Source organism: Pteropus vampyrus, unplaced genomic scaffold (assembly GCF_000151845.1).
Source record: "Pteropus vampyrus isolate Shadow unplaced genomic scaffold, Pvam_2.0 Scaffold15, whole genome shotgun sequence".
In the NCBI taxonomy this organism is placed as follows: domain Eukaryota; kingdom Metazoa; phylum Chordata; class Mammalia; order Chiroptera; family Pteropodidae; genus Pteropus; species Pteropus vampyrus.
The window spans coordinates 8,611,154-8,636,073 of record NW_011888796.1 but is presented as its reverse complement, the minus strand read 5'-3'; the positions used below and the strand labels follow the sequence as shown (position 1 = coordinate 8,636,073).

At 33.1% G+C, this 24,920-nt stretch overlaps 1 protein-coding gene across 1 annotated transcript in view; it reads left to right on the top strand.

Annotated features, from left to right (window-relative positions):
- The window catches only part of ARID4A (AT-rich interaction domain 4A), a 59,273-nt gene that overhangs the window by 24,363 nt on the left and 9,990 nt on the right, over positions 1-24,920 (top strand). Inside the window, exons 9-19 of the mRNA XM_011386306.2 lie at positions 201-329; positions 685-851; positions 9,704-9,776; positions 10,697-10,791; positions 10,946-11,043; positions 11,589-11,820; positions 14,370-14,617; positions 17,426-17,623; positions 20,933-21,017; positions 22,083-22,224; positions 23,799-24,920. Coding sequence (XP_011384608.1) covers positions 201-329; positions 685-851; positions 9,704-9,776; positions 10,697-10,791; positions 10,946-11,043; positions 11,589-11,820; positions 14,370-14,617; positions 17,426-17,623; positions 20,933-21,017; positions 22,083-22,224; positions 23,799-24,920 — 2,589 coding nt within the window. The remainder of the gene's footprint in view (positions 1-200; positions 330-684; positions 852-9,703; positions 9,777-10,696; positions 10,792-10,945; positions 11,044-11,588; positions 11,821-14,369; positions 14,618-17,425; positions 17,624-20,932; positions 21,018-22,082; positions 22,225-23,798) is intronic.

Here is a 24,920-nt window from a genome sequence, read left to right as displayed (position 1 = left end):
ATATTACAAATGCGAGGCTCTTAAATTAATGTACTTTTAGTGTGTGAGTCATCAGAATGAAGATACTAGCTTTGCCTACATTACCTCTTGCTTTTTATTAAGGATTAGGATATATATGATCTTTTAAAAACATTTTATAGGCAAAATAGTTTTGATTTTGAGGTTTATATTTTTCTATGTGTTAACATGGACTATTTAAGTAACAACTTCTTTAGTAATGGTTCCCTCTCTTTTGTTCTTCTCTATAATTAGTTATTCTGTAGCAAGAAAGGATATCAAGGAAGTAGACATTCTCAATTTACCTGAATCTGAGCTCTCTGCTAAACCAGGTAAAGTAAGGGTGAATCAACCCATTGTTTCATGATGTGGCTCTAAATGGCAAATGACTAAAGCAAGACTGAATATTCTCTGGAGCCATTTCAATTGTTTGGAGTTAATATCCACTCTTATTTGGCTATTTTTTTAATATCTAGAAAAAACATTTGATTTATAATTTTTTGGTAAGTGTAACTTTTCATGTTTTATGATATTCTCTGGAGTAATAATAAACATTAATATAACAATTATGAAATATGTTCAGGTTTATCATTTTATGAGTGACAGCTATTCTGACTCTGTTATATCTTCCTATTATTCTATGCTACTAATTCTATAACAACTACTGAAGCATATTTTTACTCTTAGGGCTGCAGAATGCAAGCATCTTCTTAAAAACTAGAGTTGTTCCTGGTAATTGGAAAATGGATATAAGTGAAATCCTTGAGTCATCCAGTAGTGATGATGAAGATGGCCCAGCTGAAGAAAATGAGGAAGAGAAAGAAAAGGAAGCCAAAAAGGAAGAAGAAGAGGTGGTATGTGAAATTTCATGTTTGTAACATATAAAAACATTTTAATACTCTAAAGTAAAAATGATATCTTTGTATATTTTCGCTCTGTCTAGAGTCTCTACATTATTTGTTTCTGTCTTTGTAGTTCTACTTGATTTGAGGAAAGGGGAGTTTTTTTGGCTTCTAGTTCAGTGGGTAAATCAGAACTAATTTTTAGTTGGTAAGAGGTTACAAAGAAAAACTTTTTAGGTTAAACAAATGCAAACTTGTTTTTTGTTTTGTTTTGTTTTTTAGTGTCTTTTCCAAACAGCCAAGGAGGAAAGAAATGTAACTTTTAGGTATATTACATATGTTAATTGATTTAAATTGTTACCATGTGGAGTAACTGATATTATCTTTCTTTAAAGGGTAGGAAAGTGAATGTCTGAAAGATTTTAAGTAACTTTCCCAAGGTGGCACAGTTCAAATGTGAACAAAGATTTGAACCTAGGTCTGGTCTGTTTTAACGTTGAAACTTTACTGTTTTACACATTTCACAGCATTTCAAGGATAATGGGGATAAACAAAAAATCTATCCAAACTGAAAGACTATTTCCTTGGCAGTTCGATAATCATAGAAAAGATTTAGATTGCATTTTATAAGTGCTAATGGTTTTCTTTGTAATATTACATGTCATCTATAATTGTAGGAAATCATTCATAGAGTACCACATAATTGCTTACATTAATATTGTTGTCTATTTATTCAACAGTGTTTTGTCAAATAGGATAAATTGTCCAGTATATTTTTGGTTGTTGTGAGGTAAAAGGGCTTAGGGGCAGACAAAGAGAATGAGTTTACTGAAAAAGAAGACCTATTTGAGCATGAAAAATATTTGCTTGAAAAATGTGGAATGTTTGTTTCTGTTTTACATGTACAGATGTTAATTTATGAAATAAAATGAATATACTTGTATGTGATGAAGAACATACAATATTTCTCTCCTTTCACTTCCCCTGCAGTATTTGGTTTTTTGCACTCTGAAATCAGAATGGCGGTTCATACTTACAGGCTGCCTACAGAGTTGCCATAGTAACATGCTGTTGGTTTTAAGTGAGCATGCTCGGAAAGGCAGGAAGGTTTAGCAGAGGCTTGGCAGGTTGCCAATGGAGGTTTGCCAGATGCTTTGAAATGGGCTGTCTTTCTTTTCCTTTCATGTAATGTCTGATTTTTATGTGGAAGAGAATGTAAGTAGTGCTGTATAACCCTGCGGATGCTGTGCCCTAAGAGGGAAAGCAAATATTTGCAAGTCAGACTGAAAAATGTTCAGACACTGTACTGATTAAGTAGAAGGGGAATCTAACCATTTTGCATTTGAAAGAAAATGCAGCATATAGGTAAGATCTTTTTAATATTTAGTTACCATTTTGCTTGCCAAAAATGGGGTTAAATAAGAATTTTAGGTATTGATGATGTAGCTGATATGGTAGGACTTGTAACCAAGCGCAATTGTTTTTTTGTAAAAGAGACAGTAGGAGTCTATTTTTAGATATCAGAGGATGAAAGCTATTTTTCTGAAACATGAGATAGATTTTGAAATGAAAATGATGAGACAATTTGGCAAAAGTCAGGATTTAAAGTCTAAATATTAAATGTGATTTTTGTATTTGTATTTATTTATAGATTATATGTTTTTAGGATAAATAGGCCACATTTTCAGGGTGTGAACTATTGCAGTCTGGTTTGCTTTTTTTTTTTTAATTAACATTAGTTAGGATCTTATATTGCCAAATACTAAAAAAAGATAAGTCTGTTTTTGCTAATACTTTTATTTGGTGTACTTTCAGAATGCATTTTCCCTACTCTCCCCTCCCCCCCCAAAAAATACCTCAAATTTTAAACAAAGAGGATAAAAAGAGCTTTGTAGTAAGATTGGAGAGGATGGCTATAAAATAGTAAACAGTAGTCTTATTACAGCTATTAATTTCATAAAAATCATTTTTTATTCAAGTTATGAATAAACATTAATAAAAAAGGAATAAAGAGCAGAGGCAGGCTCTGTTACCTATTGTTTGTAGGTAATAAGTAAAGAAATTTAAAAAGGTAAGGAAGGACCTTTGTAAGAATAGTATCTTCGTCAAATGTATTACTTAAAATATGAACCTGTTAAAAATAAGTGAACCAGGATGCTTTTTATCTACTGAAAAATAAAAGCAAACTTACAAAATGTAGACATTGATTTATATGATTATTATTTTAAATTATTTTCCAAATGGTCAGTTTCGTAACATATACTTTGTTAAATTCCTTGATAGGAGCTAATTTCTCTCTTTCTCTGGCCATACAGGTAGATTTTTCTTGAGTGAGATTTTGGTTGCTTTAGGAAAAAAAAATTAGCTGCATTTTTTGCTTTTGGATTTAGATTTAGTTGCTGAATCATTCTAACTTGTCTTGAAAGTAATTTTTTTTAATTTTAATATATTGATAAACTGAAAAGCAGTTGAATCTATATATAGCAAAGGAAAAAAGGGATATGGTGTAATATGAATTAAAATCTGATAAGCCAGGGCCTACCTGGCTTAGTCATTACAGGCCTTCTCTACATAAGTGAGGTTAAGCTATTGTATTACATTACAGATCCTATTCTTTCTGAAATGTAATGATGCTGTGTTTTTCATGAAGATTAATGTTGCTTTACAATGATCAAAAAGATCATTTACAATGTTCTGTAAACCACTATAACAATACTTTAGCCTGTCATTTAGTGTTTGTAAATTTTATGCAGTAGAATCATACAAGTGTTAAAAATACTTCTGCAGTGTTAGTGGGCAGTGGACATTGTTTTTATATTTGATGCTTGAGTACCCTAATATATCCTTAATAAGGAGATTTGAGAGTCTATGACTTTACCATGGAGGAGCATCTTTTTTACTTAATGTTCTTTTGAATTCTTAAGTATAGGTAGTTCAGGATTCCAGTACAAGAAATGTATTTCATACTGTTACTGTGTGGGAAAGGACTAGAGAATCTGACAGGAAATAGATCTTATCTATATTGATGGCTTTAAGTTTTAACTGAATAGTAGATACAGAATATTTTTGTGGATATTACTTATGTCTTTTTATAAAGAAAATTTTATATTAGAAAGCATAATACAGAATTTCCTTTTGACCTTTTAAATTAGTTGAAAGTGAGGTAAACATAAGTTATGGTATCAGTTATTCATTTACTCCTGACTTATGTTCACTGTGAATGAATGTAGGAAAGTTGTTTAAGAATGAAATAAATAGCTGATTGTTTAGAAGACTGAATATGGGGGGAATTTGTCTAGTTTTAGCTTTTTTATCCTTTTGGTTTGCTATCGGTAGGCTTATGCATTGGGACCTTTCAAAAATCTTATCTAATTTCATATTTAGTAATGAATTTAGTGAACTTCATATTTAGTAGAATTTAGTGAATTTTTAAAAGAAATGTTCTCTTTTGTTTAGAAGTATCGACACCCATTTCCCAATTTTTGAATTTTCTAGGGATCACCGATATACTTAATTCCCAGAATAGTATTCCACTATTATAAAATCACAAGTGATTGAGATTTTTTACTCATGGAAACCTGAAAATACTCCAATGCTCTGTTTATTCTTGGAGACTTAGGGTTTTTAAAATAAGATTATTTAATCCTCACATCAGGATTTTTTATGAGTCAGGAAACTGGGGTTTAGAGAGATTACAGAAGGTTTCACAGACTTTTAGGAAAATTTTCTCTCTTCCTCTAGATTTAAAGTCTGTGAAAACAGAGGATATTAGGGGTTTTTTTTGTTTTGTTTTGATTTTCCTTTCCCCACTAATATAAATATCTACCATATAGCAACATAGAGCTTGGCTCAGAGTGAACTATTAAATAGTTTCTGAGTAAGTGAATGAATGTAGGCCATACAATTATCCTAACAACTTGCCATTTGAAATGAAATGTTGGAAAATTTGTTGCAAGGTTCCAGAAAGTTCACTTTGGAAGGAACCATGTGATAAGGTATCTCATAATAGATTTATTTTCTCAGGCAATAAACTCTGTAGGCAGTCTCATTTCCTTATCTAATATTGTGAGTTTATAAATTAATTATTTTTGGCTTAAGCTACTTTGGATAGTTTTCTGTCACTTGCAGTAAGAGTTCTCAACTAATAATACTCCTCCTTCTTATCTTGCCCCACTTATTTCAGATGTCTTTTGACTATTCTTTTCCTTTCCAGTCTCTCTTCACCTCCAATCCATTGCTCATAAATATCTTTCTAAAACATAAGTGGTTCCTGCTGAAAAGCCTTTAATAGCTTTCAGTACCTATAGGATGACATTTAGGTCTTTATAAGTTTGGCCCTCCATGATTTGATACATGCCCACCTTTTTATTCTTCCCCTCCACTATTCTCCAGCAGTATAGAACTTCTTATAGCTTCCTCTCGCCACCTCTTAAAATATTGCTCATAAGCTGCTTATGTTGTCCGATATACTATATTGAGTATCACCTTTGTGTTGCCTATTCCCTTTACCAGTATTAAATATAATAGGTAAATAAAATGAAAGTTTTAAAAACTCAGAAAATAATAAACAATAGATAAGATTTAGAAAATCCAACAGTCTTCTATGTAGGAACAAAGACAGCTCTGCCTGAATTACAGTGGTTGAGTATGACCTACAAATGTTCTATGCATTAACCTTAATTAAGTTGTTTTGGTATTTATTTCACAGTTTTAAAAAAATTAGTGGGGCTGTTTAATATGTTCTAAAACATAAGATTGTTAAAATCATTAATAACTTATTAAGAGTACTTGTAGGGGTTTGTGAGAACTGAGATACCCATGAACAAAAGATGTGTACCTTTACATACAATATTCATTACAAGGAACCCACAAATACAGTTCAATTACACCCTTTCCTACTTTCAAAATGTCAGTTTTTGTAGTTCTAATCTGTTATGTGCTAAGAAACTATCCTGACCCACTGTGTGTAAATTACATGGGCCTGAGGGGCTTTGTATATACGCATCATTTTTTACTCACATATATTAGGACAATTTGGACACTTTTTGTTCACCTTCCTAATTTGTGTTCTCAAGAGTAGAGCTGCTAGCTAAGTAAGTTAATAGCTCTAGGTATTATCCTTTTAAAAAAATACATAACAAAACTTATTTATCTCCCATCACAATGAAATGCAGAAAGTCCATTCTTCACTAGAATTTGTGCCATTTCTCAGTGAATAATTATTCCTTTTCTGATTAATGTATTTGGGAAATGAATGAGGTGAATGCTGGCAAGTGATTGTGCCACAACTACCTGTTACTTAAGAATGTCCTCTGCTATTTTCACTTTTCTCTTTTCTCTGACTTGTATTGCATTTATATTATGATTAGTGTGAGCCCCAAAACACAATGAACAATTGAAGAAAACCTTCTCTGTTCACTCTCGCAAAAGTCGTTTTCATTCACATGGTAGAGTGTCTAACCTAAATGTTAGTCATGATAAAGTCATGAGTAAAATAGGCATGTTTCTAACTTCCTAGACCTTATGGAGCATTTACAATGTGTTGGAACTTTGAGGACTACAAACATGAGCAACTTAACTTACAGTTAAACTCAAAAAATACCTCAGCATCTCTCTCCTTCAGGGAAGAGGTCATCTTTCTATCATGAGATGGCAAGACTAATTCAGGCATTGATCCTCCTCCTTGTGGACTGTTGTAATAGCTTCCTTTTTTCTTCTAATTCGTCAAACTCATTCTTGGCAGAGGACTTTTAAAAACACAAATCTGATCTAATTCTTCTTTAGCTCTCGTAGAACTCACATCTACCTGGAGTATCCAGTTTAGATTCTCTAGCATATCATCACAAAGCCCTTTCATAATCACAACCTACCTTTGCCAGCATCATGCTTATGCTGTTTGCTGTAGCTCCTGGGTTGTCTGCTCTTCATATTTGAATATTTTCCCTAATACCATCACCATCGCTCCATGCCCAGCAGAAGCATTCACCCCCTTTTTATTCTTTTTTTTTAATTTTAGAAAACTTATCACATTGTATCGAATTAGCTTGTTTTACATCTCAGCACTCCCTGTCAAACTCAGAGGGTCAAAAGTAGAAGGTACCATGTCTTCTCATTTAATCACAGTAATTTGCATAGTTCCTGACTCATGGTAACCATCGATAAATGTTTGAACTGAATTTGAAGATATAGTTTCTAAAGTCATAAAATTCATGATACAGTAGTGTAGGTAAATACACAACTATCTATCATACTCGGTAGTATATATTGATGCTAACTGAAACTGTATATTATATACTGATACTGAAACTATACAGTTTATACTGTGTATACTGTGAAACTATAAATTTCTTGAAATGATGATCAGGTTCATGTCTCATATATCCTTAACTCCTTTCCCTGCCATTTTACCGGATGCATAATTACTGTTCACATGCTTGACTAAATGAAGGGAAGAAGGCTCATCAGCAGTCTGGTGGACTCTCTAGGACCTCCCATTATTACACCCTCTCCCATTCTAAAACCCCTGAGGGATGCAGCATCTTCTGGCTATTAACCAGAAGAGAAATGCTGTATGTACAAAGATAGCATGATAGAAAATATGAGCCTCCATACAGAAGTCATAAAGACATATTCTTCTAGTTGGAGGAGTTTTCTAGCATATGCAATTTTACTCCCAAGGTGACTAACAACACAGCTATTTCCAAAAATGATTGTGAAGAATTGCTTATTGTAAGAGATAAAGCAATTTTTAATTTTTGCAAAGACCATTGGGTAAATTTAAAACTTTGTTTATATACTCATCTTTTTTGTGTGTGGAGAGTAAATTTCCTCCCAACTAGGCATTTGTGGAATTCTTTATTCATTTATATCCTGTTTTTATACCTATAAGTGCACCTAAACTTAAAATCCTATAACCATGGTTTCTTATGGAACTTAATACACTCTTGGACATCCACTGACTTTTAAATTAAATGTATTTAATCCACCAGCTTTTATCTATAAAACTATATTTTTAATTACTAAGAATTTATCAAGTGTTTGCTACAATCTGAATAAATACCTAACCTGCATTTGATGGCTTCATTTTGTTTACTTGTTTAGAAGGCAACTTTGATTTCAAATCAGTGCCTTTTTTAAAAAAAATCATTTTGATCATAAATAATAGAAATGAGTTGTTAGTCTGAGGAGAGAATACTGTGGTTATAGGCAATAAGCAAAGCATAGAACTACTGTGGCATAGGATGTTTCTGTTTTTTTCCTCATACTAAAAATCTTAAAATTAACATCTGAAATGATTCTTGGGCTACTTGATTACTTTTTTTTCTTGAGTTAACTCATTGGCAGTTGTTTTAATAACCTTGCAAAAGCAAAATGTTTAATTTACATGGGGAGAAAACTACCTTTTTTTTTTTTGTTTGTATAAATGCTTTTTTAAAAAATTGTTTTTCAATTATAGTTGACATACAATATTATATTAAAACTGTCATCTCTTAATTTGAACATTTAGTAATGACCCCTATTAACTTTGTAAATTGCTAATTTTTGAGGCTTAGTAAAATTTTAATTTAAGTTTCTTTATATTCGGAAAAACTGAAAGTATTCCAGTGTTATATAAATCATTCTGAATGAGTGTACTAAAAGATTTTACTCCCTTTCCCTTGTCTCATATATATTTTTTTCATTATATATTCTAGTCAACTACATGTTTATTGATATATATTGTTAGAGGTTAAAATTCTTAAAGGATACAAAATTGAAAAGGGCCTATCACTCTCTGGATTGTGAACACTCACTATTTATTGCCTGACAGTTAGTTGCTTTGCTTTGAATATGGCTTTGAAGGACAAAAATCTGAATTCTTCTTTGAAACATAGAAAAGTAGGATTCTGAAATTAAGTTATGATCATTTATATGGAAGAAACATCAGTGTTTTGTTTTATATAGTATTGATTTTCCCAAATATTAGTTTATAAGAAAATATTTTATTAAAACCCATAACCCATTTGTTTGACTAGAGCCCAAACCTGAGCTGTTTAAGAAGAAATCATTAAGTTTATATAATGAGTAAAAAGTAATATGTAAATAGATATTTGTAGGATAATTGTTTTTACATGAATGTTTCCATTAGTTCCCCCATCCTTCAGGACCTAAATTAGTGTTTATGTATCTAGTTTCCTTCCGTAAGGAGTCATTTACATTGTCTTATTTTCAGGGATTGCAAAATCAACTGCAGAGGCCAGGTAAATGAGAAAAGCAGGCTGGTGTGATATAAGAGTAGAATGGTGGAGTCTGGCACAAAATAGAATTTATATAACTCATTTAAATGCATTTATATTTTTAATAAATATTGCGCTATCCAAACAAAAAAATCTTTGCCATGTGACCCTGCATCCTTTTTTATATTCATTCAACAATAACAAATTTTTAATTTTTGTAGGTAGATTTTTAAATAATAAATACATTTGTAATTATGCTTATCTATCAATATATTTGTATAGGCCACATGGTGTTTTAATGTTTTGTTTTGTTTTGTTTTGTTTTTAAATACCAAGTGAGGAGAAAACACCCATTCCTAAGCCTTTTTCTCATGGCTAATCTTCGTTTTTATAGTGGTACTCAAGGGCAGGGTTAGAGTGATAAATGGGGTGAAGAGTAGAGATTGTATATCTTGACAGTTGCATCAAATCAACTCTATCATAATATGAGGTAAAATCTGGCATTGTAGGATTTTGAGAAAATTCATTTTTCCTAGCTTCATTAAAATTTTATTCCCTTACATTGAGCTCACAAAACAAAAAACAACAAAAGACAATGTATCTTATCCTATTCATTGTTCTATATCTTTATGTATTTTACCTTTACAGCCTGAGGAAGAACTTGATCCTGAAGAGAGGGACAACTTCCTCCAACAGCTTTATAAGTTTATGGAAGACAGAGGTACTTTCATGCTCATTAATTGAAAGAAGTAATCACTTTTACAGTTTCAGAGTCTAGGTTTATGTATTATTTTTGTTAGAATCGTGGGTATATGGATTTAGATTTAAAGTAAAGCCTAAGAATCAGTTACAGCTAATAGTAAATACTTGGAATAAAAATATTAATATGTATTTTGAGTAGGAGTATATAGGAAGTAGTTTGGGTATAATTAAATTTAATTTCCTTGAGATTATAAAACCAAAACATATTATAATAATATTTAAGTAATAGAAAGTGAAGGGTCATAATGTTAATCTGCATACCCATTTGTTACTACTGCTGTCTCTATGGTAAGAAACTAGCCTGATCCTTGATCTCAACAAATTAAACATAATAGGAGATCAGTATCTAAATAGAAAGAATTTCTATTCAGAAGTTAGAAGAAATAGAACCTTTATAAATCATCATACTTCTTGACATTACATTAATCCTGAAAATCCTCAGATAAATTCATCCTAGACATTCTGTAGCCTTCAGAATTATCCTTCAGGTTACTGCTAACGGTCTTAACATTTGTGTTAAAGTAGTGAAAAATGAAACTATGGCCTAAAACGTGCCATTTCCAATGTGCGTGTTCTTGCCCAGGTTTCTTGAACCAGCAACATTGTTGGCTACACCTTGTAGTTCCAAGGTTTAATTTAGTTTTACCTAATTCAGTGGTAGAGAGGGAATTTTATTAATTGTGAAAGTAAATCTAAAGACCACCACAATGCAATATAAAGAATATAGAGAATATTTTGTGTTGTCTTACATAATTTAAGGTTCTTTAAATATATGCCTCTGATTAATGAAATCTAGGAAGTGAGAAATCGATTTTTTTTTTTAACTTAGTATTTTCCATTTGAATAAACATTATTTCTACCCTCTGATATTAAAAATAGGTACTCCAATCAACAAACCACCTGTTTTGGGCTATAAAGATCTCAATCTCTTCAAACTCTTTAGACTGGTTTATCATCAAGGTGGATGTGATAATGTAAGTAGAGACGTAAAAAGTTAAGTCATCTGATGTTTTACTGTTTGTTATATGTATTTTAGGTAATAAGCACATTTTCTTAATGAACATAGAATATTAGTGTAAAGTTTATTTTCCTTTGCAAATGTTAACAAGTAAAAACTTAATTTTCCAGATTGATAGTGGTGCTGTATGGAAGCAAATTTATATGGACCTCGGCATTCCTATTTTGAATTCCGCTGCTTCCTACAATGTAAAAACTGCTTATAGAAAGTAAGTAGTATAGTTTATTCGTCAACAGTATACATATTTACAGAGACTATTTTCCATTTGTTAATAATTAAGAACACATCAATCAAAGAACATTGAATTTAGAGAAAGTGAATAAAAAGATTTAGATTAATAGATACTTGTGATTGAAAGTTATTTCAGCGCATAAGTCTGTATTAAGTCTGTACTTATTTTTCATGTTGTCCTAATTTCCTTTCAAAGTCAGGGATGCAGGGCCGTATTTATAGTCTGAAATGATGGTACATATAATGGAACTGTATCTTTTGCATGAACAACCTTCAGATCAAAACTATGATAGCTATGTTCAGTTATCACAAGCTCAGATTTTTCAACAAGAAATTTTATTTTGTGATCAATATTTCTGTTTATAATCCTTTATAAAAAAACAAATTAGTAACATAGGAAAAGTACTTAAAAGAAAGATCTTGAGTTTTACTTTTTAAAAACATGAGTTTTAATAATAACAGTATTCAAGTTAAATGTAAAGATTATTTATTATTTATTAAAAAGAAATATTGTTTGCTTAGGTACCTTTATGGTTTTGAGGAGTACTGCCGTTCTGCAAATATTCAATTCAGAACTATTCACCACCATGAACCAAAAGTAAAAGTGGAAAAAAAAGACTTAGAAGAATCAATGGAAGAGTCTCTAAAACTAGACCAAGAAATGCCTTTAGTAGAAGTGAAGAGTGAACCTGAGGAAAATATTGATTCAAATAGTGAAAGTGAAAGAGAAGAAATAGAATTAAAATCTCCAAGGGTAAGTAGTTAATACTAGTTTTATCTGGTTTATTTTAAGCATTTAAAATTTTTTTATTATGAGCATTTTCAGATATGCACAAATATACTTCAGTGAACCTAGTTTATTTTCCAGTATTTAGTTATGTTTCAGCCAGGTTAGCCTAGCTGCCTTTTTAAAAACATATCACATACTATTTCTTCTACCTGAAAACCATTCCTCCTGTTGTTTTCTGTTTGTGTCTGTTCAAGTCATTCTCATCTGAAGTAAACCTCAAATATTCACCTTGCATTCCCTCTAATATAGCCCTTTTTATCTGTAATTTACTTACTTATTCTGTTTATTATTTATTGTTTCTTTTACCCTACTCTGCACTAGAATCACACTTCACGAGGGCAGAAATAAGTGTGTGTTCTGTTTATTGGTGAATCCCAGACATATAGAATAGTGGCTTACACACAGTAAGGACTTAGTAAATTGTTGCGTGGATGAATCTCCTCTTTATAACACCTGCGTTCTCAAACAGTGGGATCTTTTCTCTGTTACTCCATAGAACACTGTACAGCTGTCGTGGCTGTTTTTTCAGGCTCTGCCTTGTTTTCTAGTCATGTGAACACTGGTATTATAACACTTCCTCTCCATTAGTATATGAGTCCTACGAAGGAATTGTCATCCACTATTTTGTTCATTGTCAAATGATGTCTACACAAAAGGATTTATCAAATTTCAGGAGAAATAAAATTTATCACACTATCAAACAAGTTCAAAGAAGTGACTGTAATACGCCTTTTTTTTTCAGTAAAATAATATTTAGCGAAAGAGATGAAGTCACCTGAAAAATGCTCAGAAACCATTTTTTAAATACTGTCAATTCTGTCATCTAGAAATGGAATCTTCTGAATTTTGTGAAACACTCAAATTGGTTTGTTTTCTTTTTAAAATTTTTAATTTTTAAAAATTGTGGTAAATACATATAACATAAAATTTATCATTGTAACCAACTTTAGTTTACAGTTCAGTGGCATTAACTACATTCACATTGTTGTGCAGTCATCACCACCATACATCTCCAGAACTTTTTTCATGTTGCAAAATTGAAACTGTACCCATTAGAAAATAATTCCCCATTCCTCTCTCCCTCAGCCTCTGGCAACCACCGTTCTACTTTATGCCATTATGAATATGACTACTCTAGGTACCTCATATAAGTGGAATTATACAGTATTTGTCCTTTTGAGACTGGCTTATTTACTCAGCATCATGTCTTCAAAGTTCATCCATGTAGGTGTCAGAATTTCCTTTTTTCTTAAGACTGAATAATATCCTTATTGTATGTACTGTGGACATACTTTCTTGTCATTATATAAAGACCTTTTTCATCTTATGTAAAAGATCTGCAGAGTTCTACGTAGTGTAGATGTACCATAAATTTACCTTCCTCAAGATTTTCTACCCAATTTTTTTGATTACAAAAAGTGCTGCAGTAAATGTGCCTGTTAAAATGCCCTCCTAATTTATTTGAATGTAGGGGGCAGACTTCTAAAAATGGGATTTCTGAGACAAAAGTATACAGACCAAAATTTTGATAGAGAACAGTAGCTTTCATTCATTTACCTACAGATTATTTAAAGAACACGTGCTATGTGCCATATACTCTCTAGATGTGAAAATACAGAAGTAAATATGACAAAGTCCCTGCTCTCATGGAACTTACATTTTAGTTCTTTGTGATAAGAAAAATAAATGTCTTTTTCTACCTCTGAGTTTTAACTAACACATTGTTAGGAACTAGGGAAAACATTTGTTACACTGACATATTACTTGTCAAGTATTCTCATGCTCCCTAAATTGTTGGCTCTTTGACTTAAAAAGTGAGGATTAAACTCACTGTATTCCAAGTAGAGGGGAATTCTGCCAGTGTGTAGAGGTTGACTTGAAGAAGAATTTAGGAGATATTGAAAAGGCTCACAGTTTCACGGTCAGTTGATGATGCAGCAAGAGGCTGGGTAAAAGCTGCTAGCGATAGGACAGTATACTGCAGGCCCAGTGAGCTCTTCAGATACTCATTCAAAGAAATAGCTCTCTTTTTGGCCACTGATGCAGTTCAGTCCTTTAAAAATGTAGTAACACAGAAATACAGTGATAATGTAAATTAAATCTTAAAGAGAGTTAGAGATCACAGAGCTTTAAAAAGGTCTATAATTTAGAGGGTTGATATATTATTATTCACATCTTGTATGACTGATGTTTAGATAATTTTTAAAACTTTTATTGTCAAGAAATACTAAAAGTGAGAAAATAACATAGTGAAGAAAGAACATTTTTATTTTTTAAGTATCTATAACCAAGGATCATAGTAAACCTGGACCTAATTAAATAATTTACATGAGTTATTATTTTACTTTCAAGAGGAAGAGAAAAGTACACAGGAGTTGATGGCTTGTTATTGTCATGTCTCAAGCCAGAAAAAGGCTAGTCATTGCTGTGTAGATTTAAGAAAAAGATATTTTTCTGCTTCCTCCTCCCATTCGTAGTGATAGCTATTTTAAAGCTTTTATCCACTCTACTAGGGACGAAGGAGAATTGCTCGAGATGCAAATTCTATTAAAAAGGAAATTGAAGAAGAGAAAACAGAAGACAAATTAAAAGATAATGATATAGAAAATAAGGATGTAGATGACTATGAAACTACAGAGAAAAAAGAAAATGACCTACTACTGGGGAGAAAAAATACGCCAAAGCAAAAGGAGAAGAAAATAAAAAGGCAGGAGGATTCTGACAAAGACTCAGATGAAGAGGAAGAAAAAAGCCAAGAGAGGTACATTATCTTATTTTGTTCTCCAGAAGCACTTGTCTGAGATACAGCAGCACTCTGTTCCTGCTTAGATATTCAGGTTTGAGGGAATGTTTTCTTATTGGGACTTCCATTCCTCTTGTCTAATGAAGGTGAGACACATTGTGAAGATGATGTGTATCGCCTTTCGGAATTGGAGAATATACTGGTCGCACCATTTTAATAGCACTTGTGCCCTAAACAGTGGCCTCAAAGAAGGCTGCGTCACCCAGTCAAAAGAAAGGTCCTGCACTTGACAGCAGGGAAGGGAGCTGGAGAAAAATGGAGGAAGTGGACAAGAGGAAACAGCGACAGCAAAAATTCCATTTTAAAAAAGGTACAATGTGGGAAAGCTAACAAACACATGGGTGCACAGTACTAGCAGATGTTTCTGTGTGTTAGCTTCATCTAAGACATTTTTCTTTTTCAAGTTATCGTATTAGATTAAGTGGCATGCACCCCTGATTCTTGTTTGAAAAGTACATTCTTGCCCCACATCACACCAATAAATTTCAGCTTTTTAATGTCCATCCTGTTTGCTGTTGAGTGAAAATTGTATTTTTTTTCCGTGTATTATATACATGTATGGACTGAAATGACTTTAAAATAACCAAAGATTAGGCAGTCCAGCTAGATCATAGTAATATCTGACCATGTTTAGCTGGCCATTTCTGTGTTGTCAAATAGATTTACTAATTTTTATTACTACTAAAAAATGACTTTTAATTCAGCAACAATAGCATAACACACTTACTTGTAATATAAGCTTGCCTCCATAGTTATTTTTCAATTATTACATGATCTTGAATTTTCTAGAAATTTGAGTAGTTAAGCAAAATTCGGGAAAAGTGGCCTGCCTGTTGCATACAACTAGTGGCTGACATCCATCTGAAAATTAACTATTGAAAAAATATTTGTAAAAATAGGAATGATTGGTGAGTGGGAGAGATAATTTTATGATTCAGTAAATAGGTACAAGAGCTTGCACAATTACTTGTGGATTAGATTAGTGAATAAAGAAATTTTGTAGTGAAATATAATTAGGATTAGGAAAAGTGGGAGGAAATAATTGGAATAGTGAATAATGAAGTGAATGTAGTATTTCATATATGTGGACAATAAAATTAAGCAAAGGTGAATCACTTAAAAAGTAGAGCTTAATTATGGTGTGAAGTTTTGTTAAAAATAAGCATCAAAGTATATATACTATAGTATGTATATAATACATAAAACATATAATGCGTATAAATAAATAATATGTGGTTTTTAACCCTTTTCCCATTTAGAAAAAAAAAAATGCAGCTCACTGCCAGCGTTAATTTAACATCACATGTAGGAATGCTACATTTCCTACGATTTGACATTTTCAGCGATTGAGAATTACTATATTTTGCAAATGGAAATACCACTACTAAAAACAGAATGCTATACATAGAATAATGTCATTTGTTTCCAAAGACTATCCATATACTAGAGCAATGCGAAAATAATAATATAAGTGAGATATTTCATGGCAAACTTTGGGGGTAAGGTTAGGACTGAATACTGCAGCCACAAGCGCTGCTGACAAGTATTCCCGGGGCAAACAGGAAATGGGTTAAAAGCCTTAAAATTGATATAAAAATGGAACAAATGTTTTAGAGAAAATTTCAGAGATATATAATGAAAAATATTTCCTTTTATTAAATAAAAATTGAATATATAGACAAACATAGTCTGTATTCTCATTCTATGTCAGGAATCATGGAAATGGGAGATGTCTTTATCTATAGAGATTTCAGTTTTAAGTAGATTCTCTCATAATATTTTGAAATTACCCTATCAGGCTATAATTGGAAGATGCCCTTGGAGAGAAAACATTCCCATGGCAAATGGGTTGTCAAAGTTTTTTCATGTCAGGTCCCCTGGTGGTCTCTGAAGTAATACCCTGTGTTTATTATAGAGTACAATATCTCCTCTTAAGCATTTAAAACTCTTGTGACACTAGAGTGACCTTTGCTGCAGATCTGTTCTGAATCCTTGCAGAGTTAACACAGGATATTTTATTTGTAAAAATATTAAAAGTATTGTTGGCCCTCCCAATGTAAATCTCCTTTATACCTGATTATCAAAACAGAAGCTAATGGGATGTGAGTAAAAACAAATAGAAATCAGTACAAAATATGCAAAGATTTTTTTCTCCTGGTTCTGTCCCGTAGTTTCAACAGGTGACCTGATAGTCAAATATCTATTGTTTCTTTGTTAGGTTGGGGAAACTTTTAAAATATAAACTAGTTTAAAAGATATGGTTACTAAGGTAGATAGCCTTTGCTCATTATTTGGTCTACAAAAAATAATTTTGTTAAGAACTATTCTAAATTGAGCAGAAAGTAGTAATAAATTAAATTCAAGACATTTTAGTTACAGGAAGTTACAAACTATCGTTAGGTAATTTTTCCATGTAAGGTGACACTTGAGTATGAATTCTAAAGACTTTTTCAGAGCAAATGGTTCTTACTTTGTTTTACCAAAAATGACTTATTTAACTCCACATCGTCATGAACTGTGATTATTGATTGGCCTTTAAGAAGTATGGATTTACTTTTAGTACAGTGCACCTTTACAGAATAAATAAATTTCTTAGTAAATAGTCCATAAAAATCTTCTCCTTCTCCTCCTTCTTCTCCTCCTCCACTGACATGCTATTAAGGTAATACTTAGGTTGTGACTATTCTACATGTTGGATTCTTTTAGCATATATTAGTTCATTCTCCATTAAGTTATTAGCCTTGTCAATGTTATAACTTACTGCAGGGAAGAAACTGAAAGCAAATGTGACTCTGAAGGGGAGGAAGATGAGGAAGACATGGAACCCTGCCTAACAGGAACCAAAGTGAAAGTAAAATATGGACGAGGGAAAACACAGAAAATCTATGAAGCCAGTATTAAAAGCACTGAAATTGATGATGGAGAAGTTTTATACTTGGTACATTACTACGGATGGAATGTCAGGTAAGCAAGAAATGTATTTTTTTACTATTGAAATTTCTTTCGGTGGTTCAAAAAGATCAAATTAATGTGAAGAACCCAAGCAAATGGTATATGTGTATTTACAAAGCATACTTTGTATCCTAATTTTCCAAGACTTCCAACATTCCCACTGTTTTACTAGCTGTGTCAGTACTTCCAGCCAAAGGCTACTTGGATCATATCTGAAGTTGAAAAAATTGGATTTGTTACTCATTTGCAGTGAGGAAGAATGCACAGCATGGGGAATTGTGGGATGACTCAGTAAGAGGGTGTTAGAAGAATAAATGAAAGCCCAGGGCACCACTTTTGGGAACAGCCATAGCCTGGGATTCTGTGGGAACACCTACAGGACATGGGCAGGGAGCCAGGCCTACAGCTCCCAACAGTGCAAGTGGGTTTTTTAATTTACTTATTAAATTTATTAGAAATCAAGCCTGTATCAAATATTGTAATGATTCTAAATGGCTTAATAAAGGAGTGTTAGAAAGGACTTAGATTTGAGTTTCTGTTAGGCGATTTGGGGGAGGGTTTAAAGAAATGGGGCTTTGCTCCAGTTTGGATACTGTCAAGAAGTGGAGTAACCAATTCTGTAATTGGTTATCTTAATATAAAATATGTAATATATATGTAATATTTATTACATGACATGTATGTTTGGTTTATCACATATAATATTATATATTATGGACCAATGTTAATGCTGTAATTTGTGAAGAAGCTGCAGTCAGGAAAAAAGGATGTTTGGTCATTTTTGTGGCTTGGACAATGTTCCTGTTTTTTCTGTTTACACACGATTAGGGAGTGGTCTTGTTTTTGTCTTGATCCATCACAGTCAAGTAGCAGACTTGTCTGATACTGATGGTCTGTGAAAATGTTCATGTTCAACAGGAGAACAACACAACCTAGCTGTGACTGCCAGATCACCTCTATAGCAACACTAAGGCCCAGCTGATGATAGTACTGGGCCAGTTCCTGAATGTCAGGGACCACTTTTCTCTTTCTCCTTTAGAAATTCTGTATGTTTAATATATTTGCTTTCCCTGTTTTCGTTTGGAGCCAGAGTGCTCCAAGGTTGCCCTGCATACTCCAAGTATACTCTCTTAGGCCTCAAGGTAAAGTACCTACTTTGTAGAGATGTGAGAAATAGTGGTAATATCTGTGTTAACATACAAAGTGCTTAGAACAGTGCCTGGCACTTAGTAAGTGCTCTAGTGTGTTAACTTTTTTTTAATGAGGGAGAGTTAGGTTTCTTTCATCTCACATCATTTTAAAAGAGTTTTGGTTTATCACATATAAAAGATTTTGAGTTGGGTTTATTACATGTAAACCTTTAAATTTTTTCTTTTTTCTCAAACTAGCCTATTCCCTTTACATTTCTACCAGCACTAGAAACAAACTTTTTAGCCTTTCTCACCATTGTTTTGTATGTACATGTTGTTGAGTTCATGGGGAAAGGACTACATTTACTAACTTTGAGTCACTACCTTTGCAGTTACAGCACATTATGGTCTTCTTGTTTCCTTGGATTCGGTCCAGTTCACAATCATCCATTCTTTCTTACCATCTGTGTGTGCCTATTCTTCTGTTCCGCTTTCTAGAACTTCCCCTTCCTATTATCTTCTCTCTCATCTTTTTAATGTTTTACTGTATGATTCTTCTTAACAGTCATTTTATTGTATGCTCCTGTTCTTCTTAAGTAGTAAAGTTCCTAAATAGTTACTTAACTGGTAATTCACATGGTTCATGGTTTTTCACTGCCTTCTCATACTTCCAAAAGCTGGTATAATTCTGGTCTACTCATTGACATAGAGCCACTCCGAAAGAACCTAGTTGGATTTCTGAAACAGGGTACCATGGACAACTATGAAGGGGGTTCCTGGTCTCTTAATTGAGAAATCCTTGGATTACCCTTGGGTGGCAATATTAATGCTGGAAGTACCTATATGACACGCTGTGGTGACCAGGCAAGTGTGGCCTGGATCAGGTGTACTCCAGATCAGGCCTGTGCTTCTTGGTTGTCCAATATGTCCTGTGGAATTTTGGAATTGGGCAGAGTTGCTCACTCCTTCTTTGTTAGTCCTGGACCAGATATATAACCCTCTTATTGCATTTACCAAATTATACTTGGTTTTACTCTATGTCTGTCATTCACACCAGACTACGAAGTGCAAGGGTCTTCCTTGTCCTCCCAATTATTCTCTACATGTATCTTTATTCAGTGCCTGGCATGCTAGTAGGCCCTCAGTAAATGCCCAAATGAATGAATATTTCTAAATCAAGTAAGAACGTACAGATACTTAGCCTGGTGAGATGAAGATATTGGGTTGATTCAGGAGGAGATAGTTTTCAAATCATAGTGTAGGTAGCCATGGTATGTCAATGGAAACTTGTGGATATTGGAACTGTGTCCTTACCTTGCACAGCTCCATGGTAACTGGATTACGAAATGAAGGTATGGTTTCCATTAACATGATGTAGTTCAAAGCAAAGACTGCTTGTAGTTTTCTGCTTAAATGTTCAGATTTTAGATTTTTGCACCAGGCACTGGAGCTCCTATAGAGCTCTATAAATACCTATGTATTTGCATAATGTAAGAACTGTTATTTAGTTCTAGAAAGCTTAATTTCTTATTTGCCCCTGATTAGTAACCTGGACTAACTATATTGAAATTCAAAGGTAATGTCAGTGTTTTTGAAAAAAGTACAGGGGAAATGAGAGGTTTTCAACTTGAATAAGCCAGAATAAACTTAGATAAAGGAAAGGAAATATCTCTAAAAAATTTCAGAGTCTTGAACTTCTAGTTCAGAGTAAAATTTTACTAGAAATACAGGCTAGCGAGAGTTCTTTGAGAAAAAGAGAGTTGAAAAGGACTCCATATATCTGGAACTGATCATATTACAGTTTGCATTCACCTAATTTATCTTTGAATTATTTGGTCAATAAAATGAATTCCAGTGCAGAATCAGCTTATTTCATTAAGCTCAGATCTGTGGAAATTGTAGAAAATGGAGCAGTTTAAACAGTTGAATCTATTTAGAGTTTGCTTACATAGCTCTCCCTCTAAGCCTGTTTATCCGAATTCTCTTGCCTTGTCCTATTTCTGACAGGTATACAAAGCACTTACCTAGTACAGTGGCTGGCACCTGTTACCAGCAAACCAGCTCCTGTGTCATTCACATTTCTGCCAACACTAGAAACAAACACTTTAGTTTATCTCACTGTTGTTTTTATTGGGTAAATACATTTCAAATAAGATATTATTGTGAATTTTTATATATTCTTTATTTTAAGGTATGATGAATGGGTAAAGGCTGACAGGATTATCTGGCCTTTGGACAAAGGTGGACCAAAGAAAAAACAGAAGAAAAAAGCTAAAGTATGTTCATAGATTTATATCCTTTATGATAGGCACAGAAATTATATCATGTTTTTTATAAATCTCGTTTCCTCACTGTAATAATCTTGATTCTTTTAAGATAATTGTGATTTTTTTCCTCTTATAACCCAGAAGGTACAAAAGTAAAAAATGTAAACACATTACCACATTGTTTCGGGAAAAATGAAAACCAGTGACCCTCTGGTGCTCAGACTTCAAACTCAAATGCCGATAGAGTAGCGGTCCCCAACCTTTTTGACACTAGGGACCAGAGCTTCTATGAGAATCTAATGCCTGATAATCTGAGGTGGAGCTGAGATGATGATGCTAACCCTGGGGTGCAGCTGCAAATACAGATGAAGCTTCACTGGCTTGCCCGCCACTTACCTCCTGCTGTGCGGCCCAGTTCCTAACAGGCCGTGGACCAGTACTATTCTGTGGCCTGGGGTTTGGGGACCCCTGCCACAGAGGCTATATATAGGGAGGGTAAAGTAGGACTGATAGTGACCCAAAAAAGACATGTTTCTCACCTAGAGAGGGTGGAACTAACCACTCTGCTGTGGGATGCAGGGTCTGGGTTCCCAGATTTCATGATTTTTCAAAACAACTATATTTTTTAAAATGTGAAATCTGGTTTTTCAATATTGGAAGCTAATATTACATTTTAAAACACATACCTACCAGCCAGTTGTACCCTTATCCACATCCTCAATTTTCAACCTTTGTGGTAGAGATTCACCTTGTGTTTTGTCTGTTTTATGGTAGATATCTTTCATTCCTCATAGAATAGTAAAGGAACAAGAGGGGTGCTTAGTTGTTGTACAGCTTTCTAATAAAACAACTCTGACCTTTACAATATAATTGCAGTGTTACGGACTGTGGGATATCATAGTCATATAAGTACAAAATATGTTAGAAAACTATTTTAATTTTTCTATTAGTACAGATTAGAAGTTAACATCTAAAATATCTAACCTTTTTGAGTTGTAGTTTTCCTTGAAGAAACAGAATGTTTATTTTTCATAAAGCAGGGGCCCTTCTCATACATCTTGTTATGTTATCCAGAATAAAGAAGACAGTGAAAAAGACGAAAAGAGAGATGAGGAGAGGCAGAAGTCAAAACGGGGACGACCACCTTTAAAATCCACTCTTTCATCAAACATGCCATATGGTTTGTCTAAGACTCCAAACAGTGAAGGAAAATCAGGTACCAGAAGTGCTCGCAGCAATATGCCAGACAGCTCACCTCTGTCAAATGGAATGGAAGGTGCTCAATTTTGAGGATCACTGATTTTTTAAAAATCAATAATATAAATAAGAAAACGTCAGTTGTGTGAGAAATTCGTAGAAAGTGATCTAGTTTTTTAATCTCATATTATTTAAACTACAAAATTGGAAGAAAATTTATTTTAGTATATCATGTTTACTTAAAACTTAATGATGTTTTGGTTTAATTTAGGAATACCTTTTCTTGTCAATATTGTAGAAATAGTCTATTTTATATTAAGGATGGGTTGACAAACCATGCATCCTACTGTGTGCTGCACTGTCCTTCAAAGCATGCACCAGTGTCTCCTGTAATTCAGTGCTGTCACCTAGGACCTTTCAACAAAGCTGCGATTATGCTGTTCAAAGAACACAAAATAATGTGGTATAGACATATTTTGTGATGAATATAAGTGAACTTATTATTTTACATTTTTTCCCATTTTTCTACCTTTGTATGTTTTTCCATGTAATTGAAGAAATGTTAAATAGTTGCCTTATATAAAAATGTCCCTCCTTCAAGGAAAAAGCTATTCTGAACTACAGGATTGCCATTAATCCATATGTTACTTGTGTGCAAATTAGAAAAAGGCATTCTTCCTCCTCCTTACTGCCATCTTCTGGAAGGTTGCAATAATACACGGATGCAAGATGTTCACAAAGTGAAAGATGCTTTCTTATATGGCATGGCCTTGTGCATTGTACAACCTTCAAAACTATACATAGTAGTCTTGTTAAACTACATATAAAAGAAGTCCTTTTTTAAACATGAATTCTAAATTCCGTATGTGGTAAAATCACAAAATTATATATACCTTTTAATTTACAAAATTCATTTAAGTTTGCCTCTTTGAACTTCTTCAGAATATGAGTACCATGTGGGTAGAATTTTTATATTTTACAGCTCTTGTGCAGTCTTAGAACCCTACTTTATTTAAAAAATTCTCTGACTTAAAGAGAATGATTGTGTTTGCAAAAAGGTAGTGAGCCTATACTTTCATGTCTCCTAATCAGAAGAATTTTTAAAGTTTTGTAAATTCAAATCACTCATTTTGTTTGTCTCTTCTTTCCAGAATTACTTTCATTAGACTGTCCTAGTTCTTTCTAAGGACACAAAGTGGCCAACATGTTTATCAATCAGTACCTGGTAGATCTCAGATCAAACGACTTTATAACTTCACATCTCAGTGTTAGTCCTTTGAGTTACCTTAGGATTATCATAGCCTAAATATGATACTCGTGAAAATTGCAAAATAGTTCTTTTACAGAATTAAGATAGTAATGTTTTCTGTGTAATGTATTTTTACATGGAATTTATTTGATATCCTTTCCCCTCCCTCCACACACACACATTTTGGCACAAATATATGATTTATTTTAATCAGAAATTTCTATATGGAGGTATTTTGAGGTACATGATCAAGAATGTTATTTGTCTTTGGTAGAATTCTTTATTATAAAATTAGTTTGATAATCAAGATAGAAACCTTTCTAATATAACATTTCCTTTTGTAGACTCTTGTTCATCTGACAGTGAAACAGAAGACCTTTTAGAAAAGAATTTAATGAATGAAGAACTTTCTCCTGATAGTAAAGAAGAACTAGAAAAAAATGAAAATTTAAATGATGATAAACTAGATGAAGAAAATCCAAAGATTGCTGCACATATCTTAAAGGAAAATGATAGAACTCAAATGCAGTCTTTAGAAAACTCAAAGTTAGATGTTGGAGAGAATGAAGAAATAGTACAGATTTTTGGAAATAAAGTGGAACAAGTAGAAGAAGTTAAGAAAGAGGCAGAAAAATCCCCTAAAGGAAAAGGAAGACGAAGCAAAACAAAAGATCTTTCTCTAGAAATTATAAAAATGTCATCATTTAGCCAAGATGAAGCAGGAAGTGAACCTCATATGGAATTTTCTTCATTAGACAGTAAAAACTTTTCTTCTACTACTGAAGATGACATTGACCAATGTGCAAAAGAAAAAAAGTTGAAACGGAAAATACTGGGACAGTCATCACCAGAGAAAAAAATAAGAATTGAGAATGGAATGGAAATGACAAATAGCATATCTCAAGAAAGGACGAGTGATTGTCTTGCATCTGAGGGAATGAAAAACTTAAATTTCGAACAACACTTTGAAATAGAAAATGAAGGAATGCCATCATTAATAGCAGAATCAAAGCAATGCATTCAAGAATTGACTAGTGAAAAATTTGAGAGTCCAGCTGAAGAAACTGTAAATACTCCACTAAAAGAAGAAGAGGATGCAATGCCTCTGATTGGGCCTGAAACCTTAGTTTGCCATGAAGTCGATTTGGATGATTTGGATGAAAAGGACAAGACCAGTATTGAGGATGTAGTGGTTGAAAGCTCTGAGTCTAACTCTCTTGTTTCTATTCCACCTGCCCTACCTTCTGTAGTGCAGCATAACTTTTCAGTAGCTTCACCACTTACTCTTAGTCAAGATGAGTCTCGAAGTATAAAAAGTGAGAGTGACATAACCATTGAAGTTGATAGTATTGCTGAAGAATCTCAAGAAGGTCTCTGTGAGAGGGAATCAGCAAACGGGTTTGAAGCCAGCATTGCCTCTGGTACCTGTAGTATAATTGTTCAAGAAAGAGAGAGCAGAGAGAAGG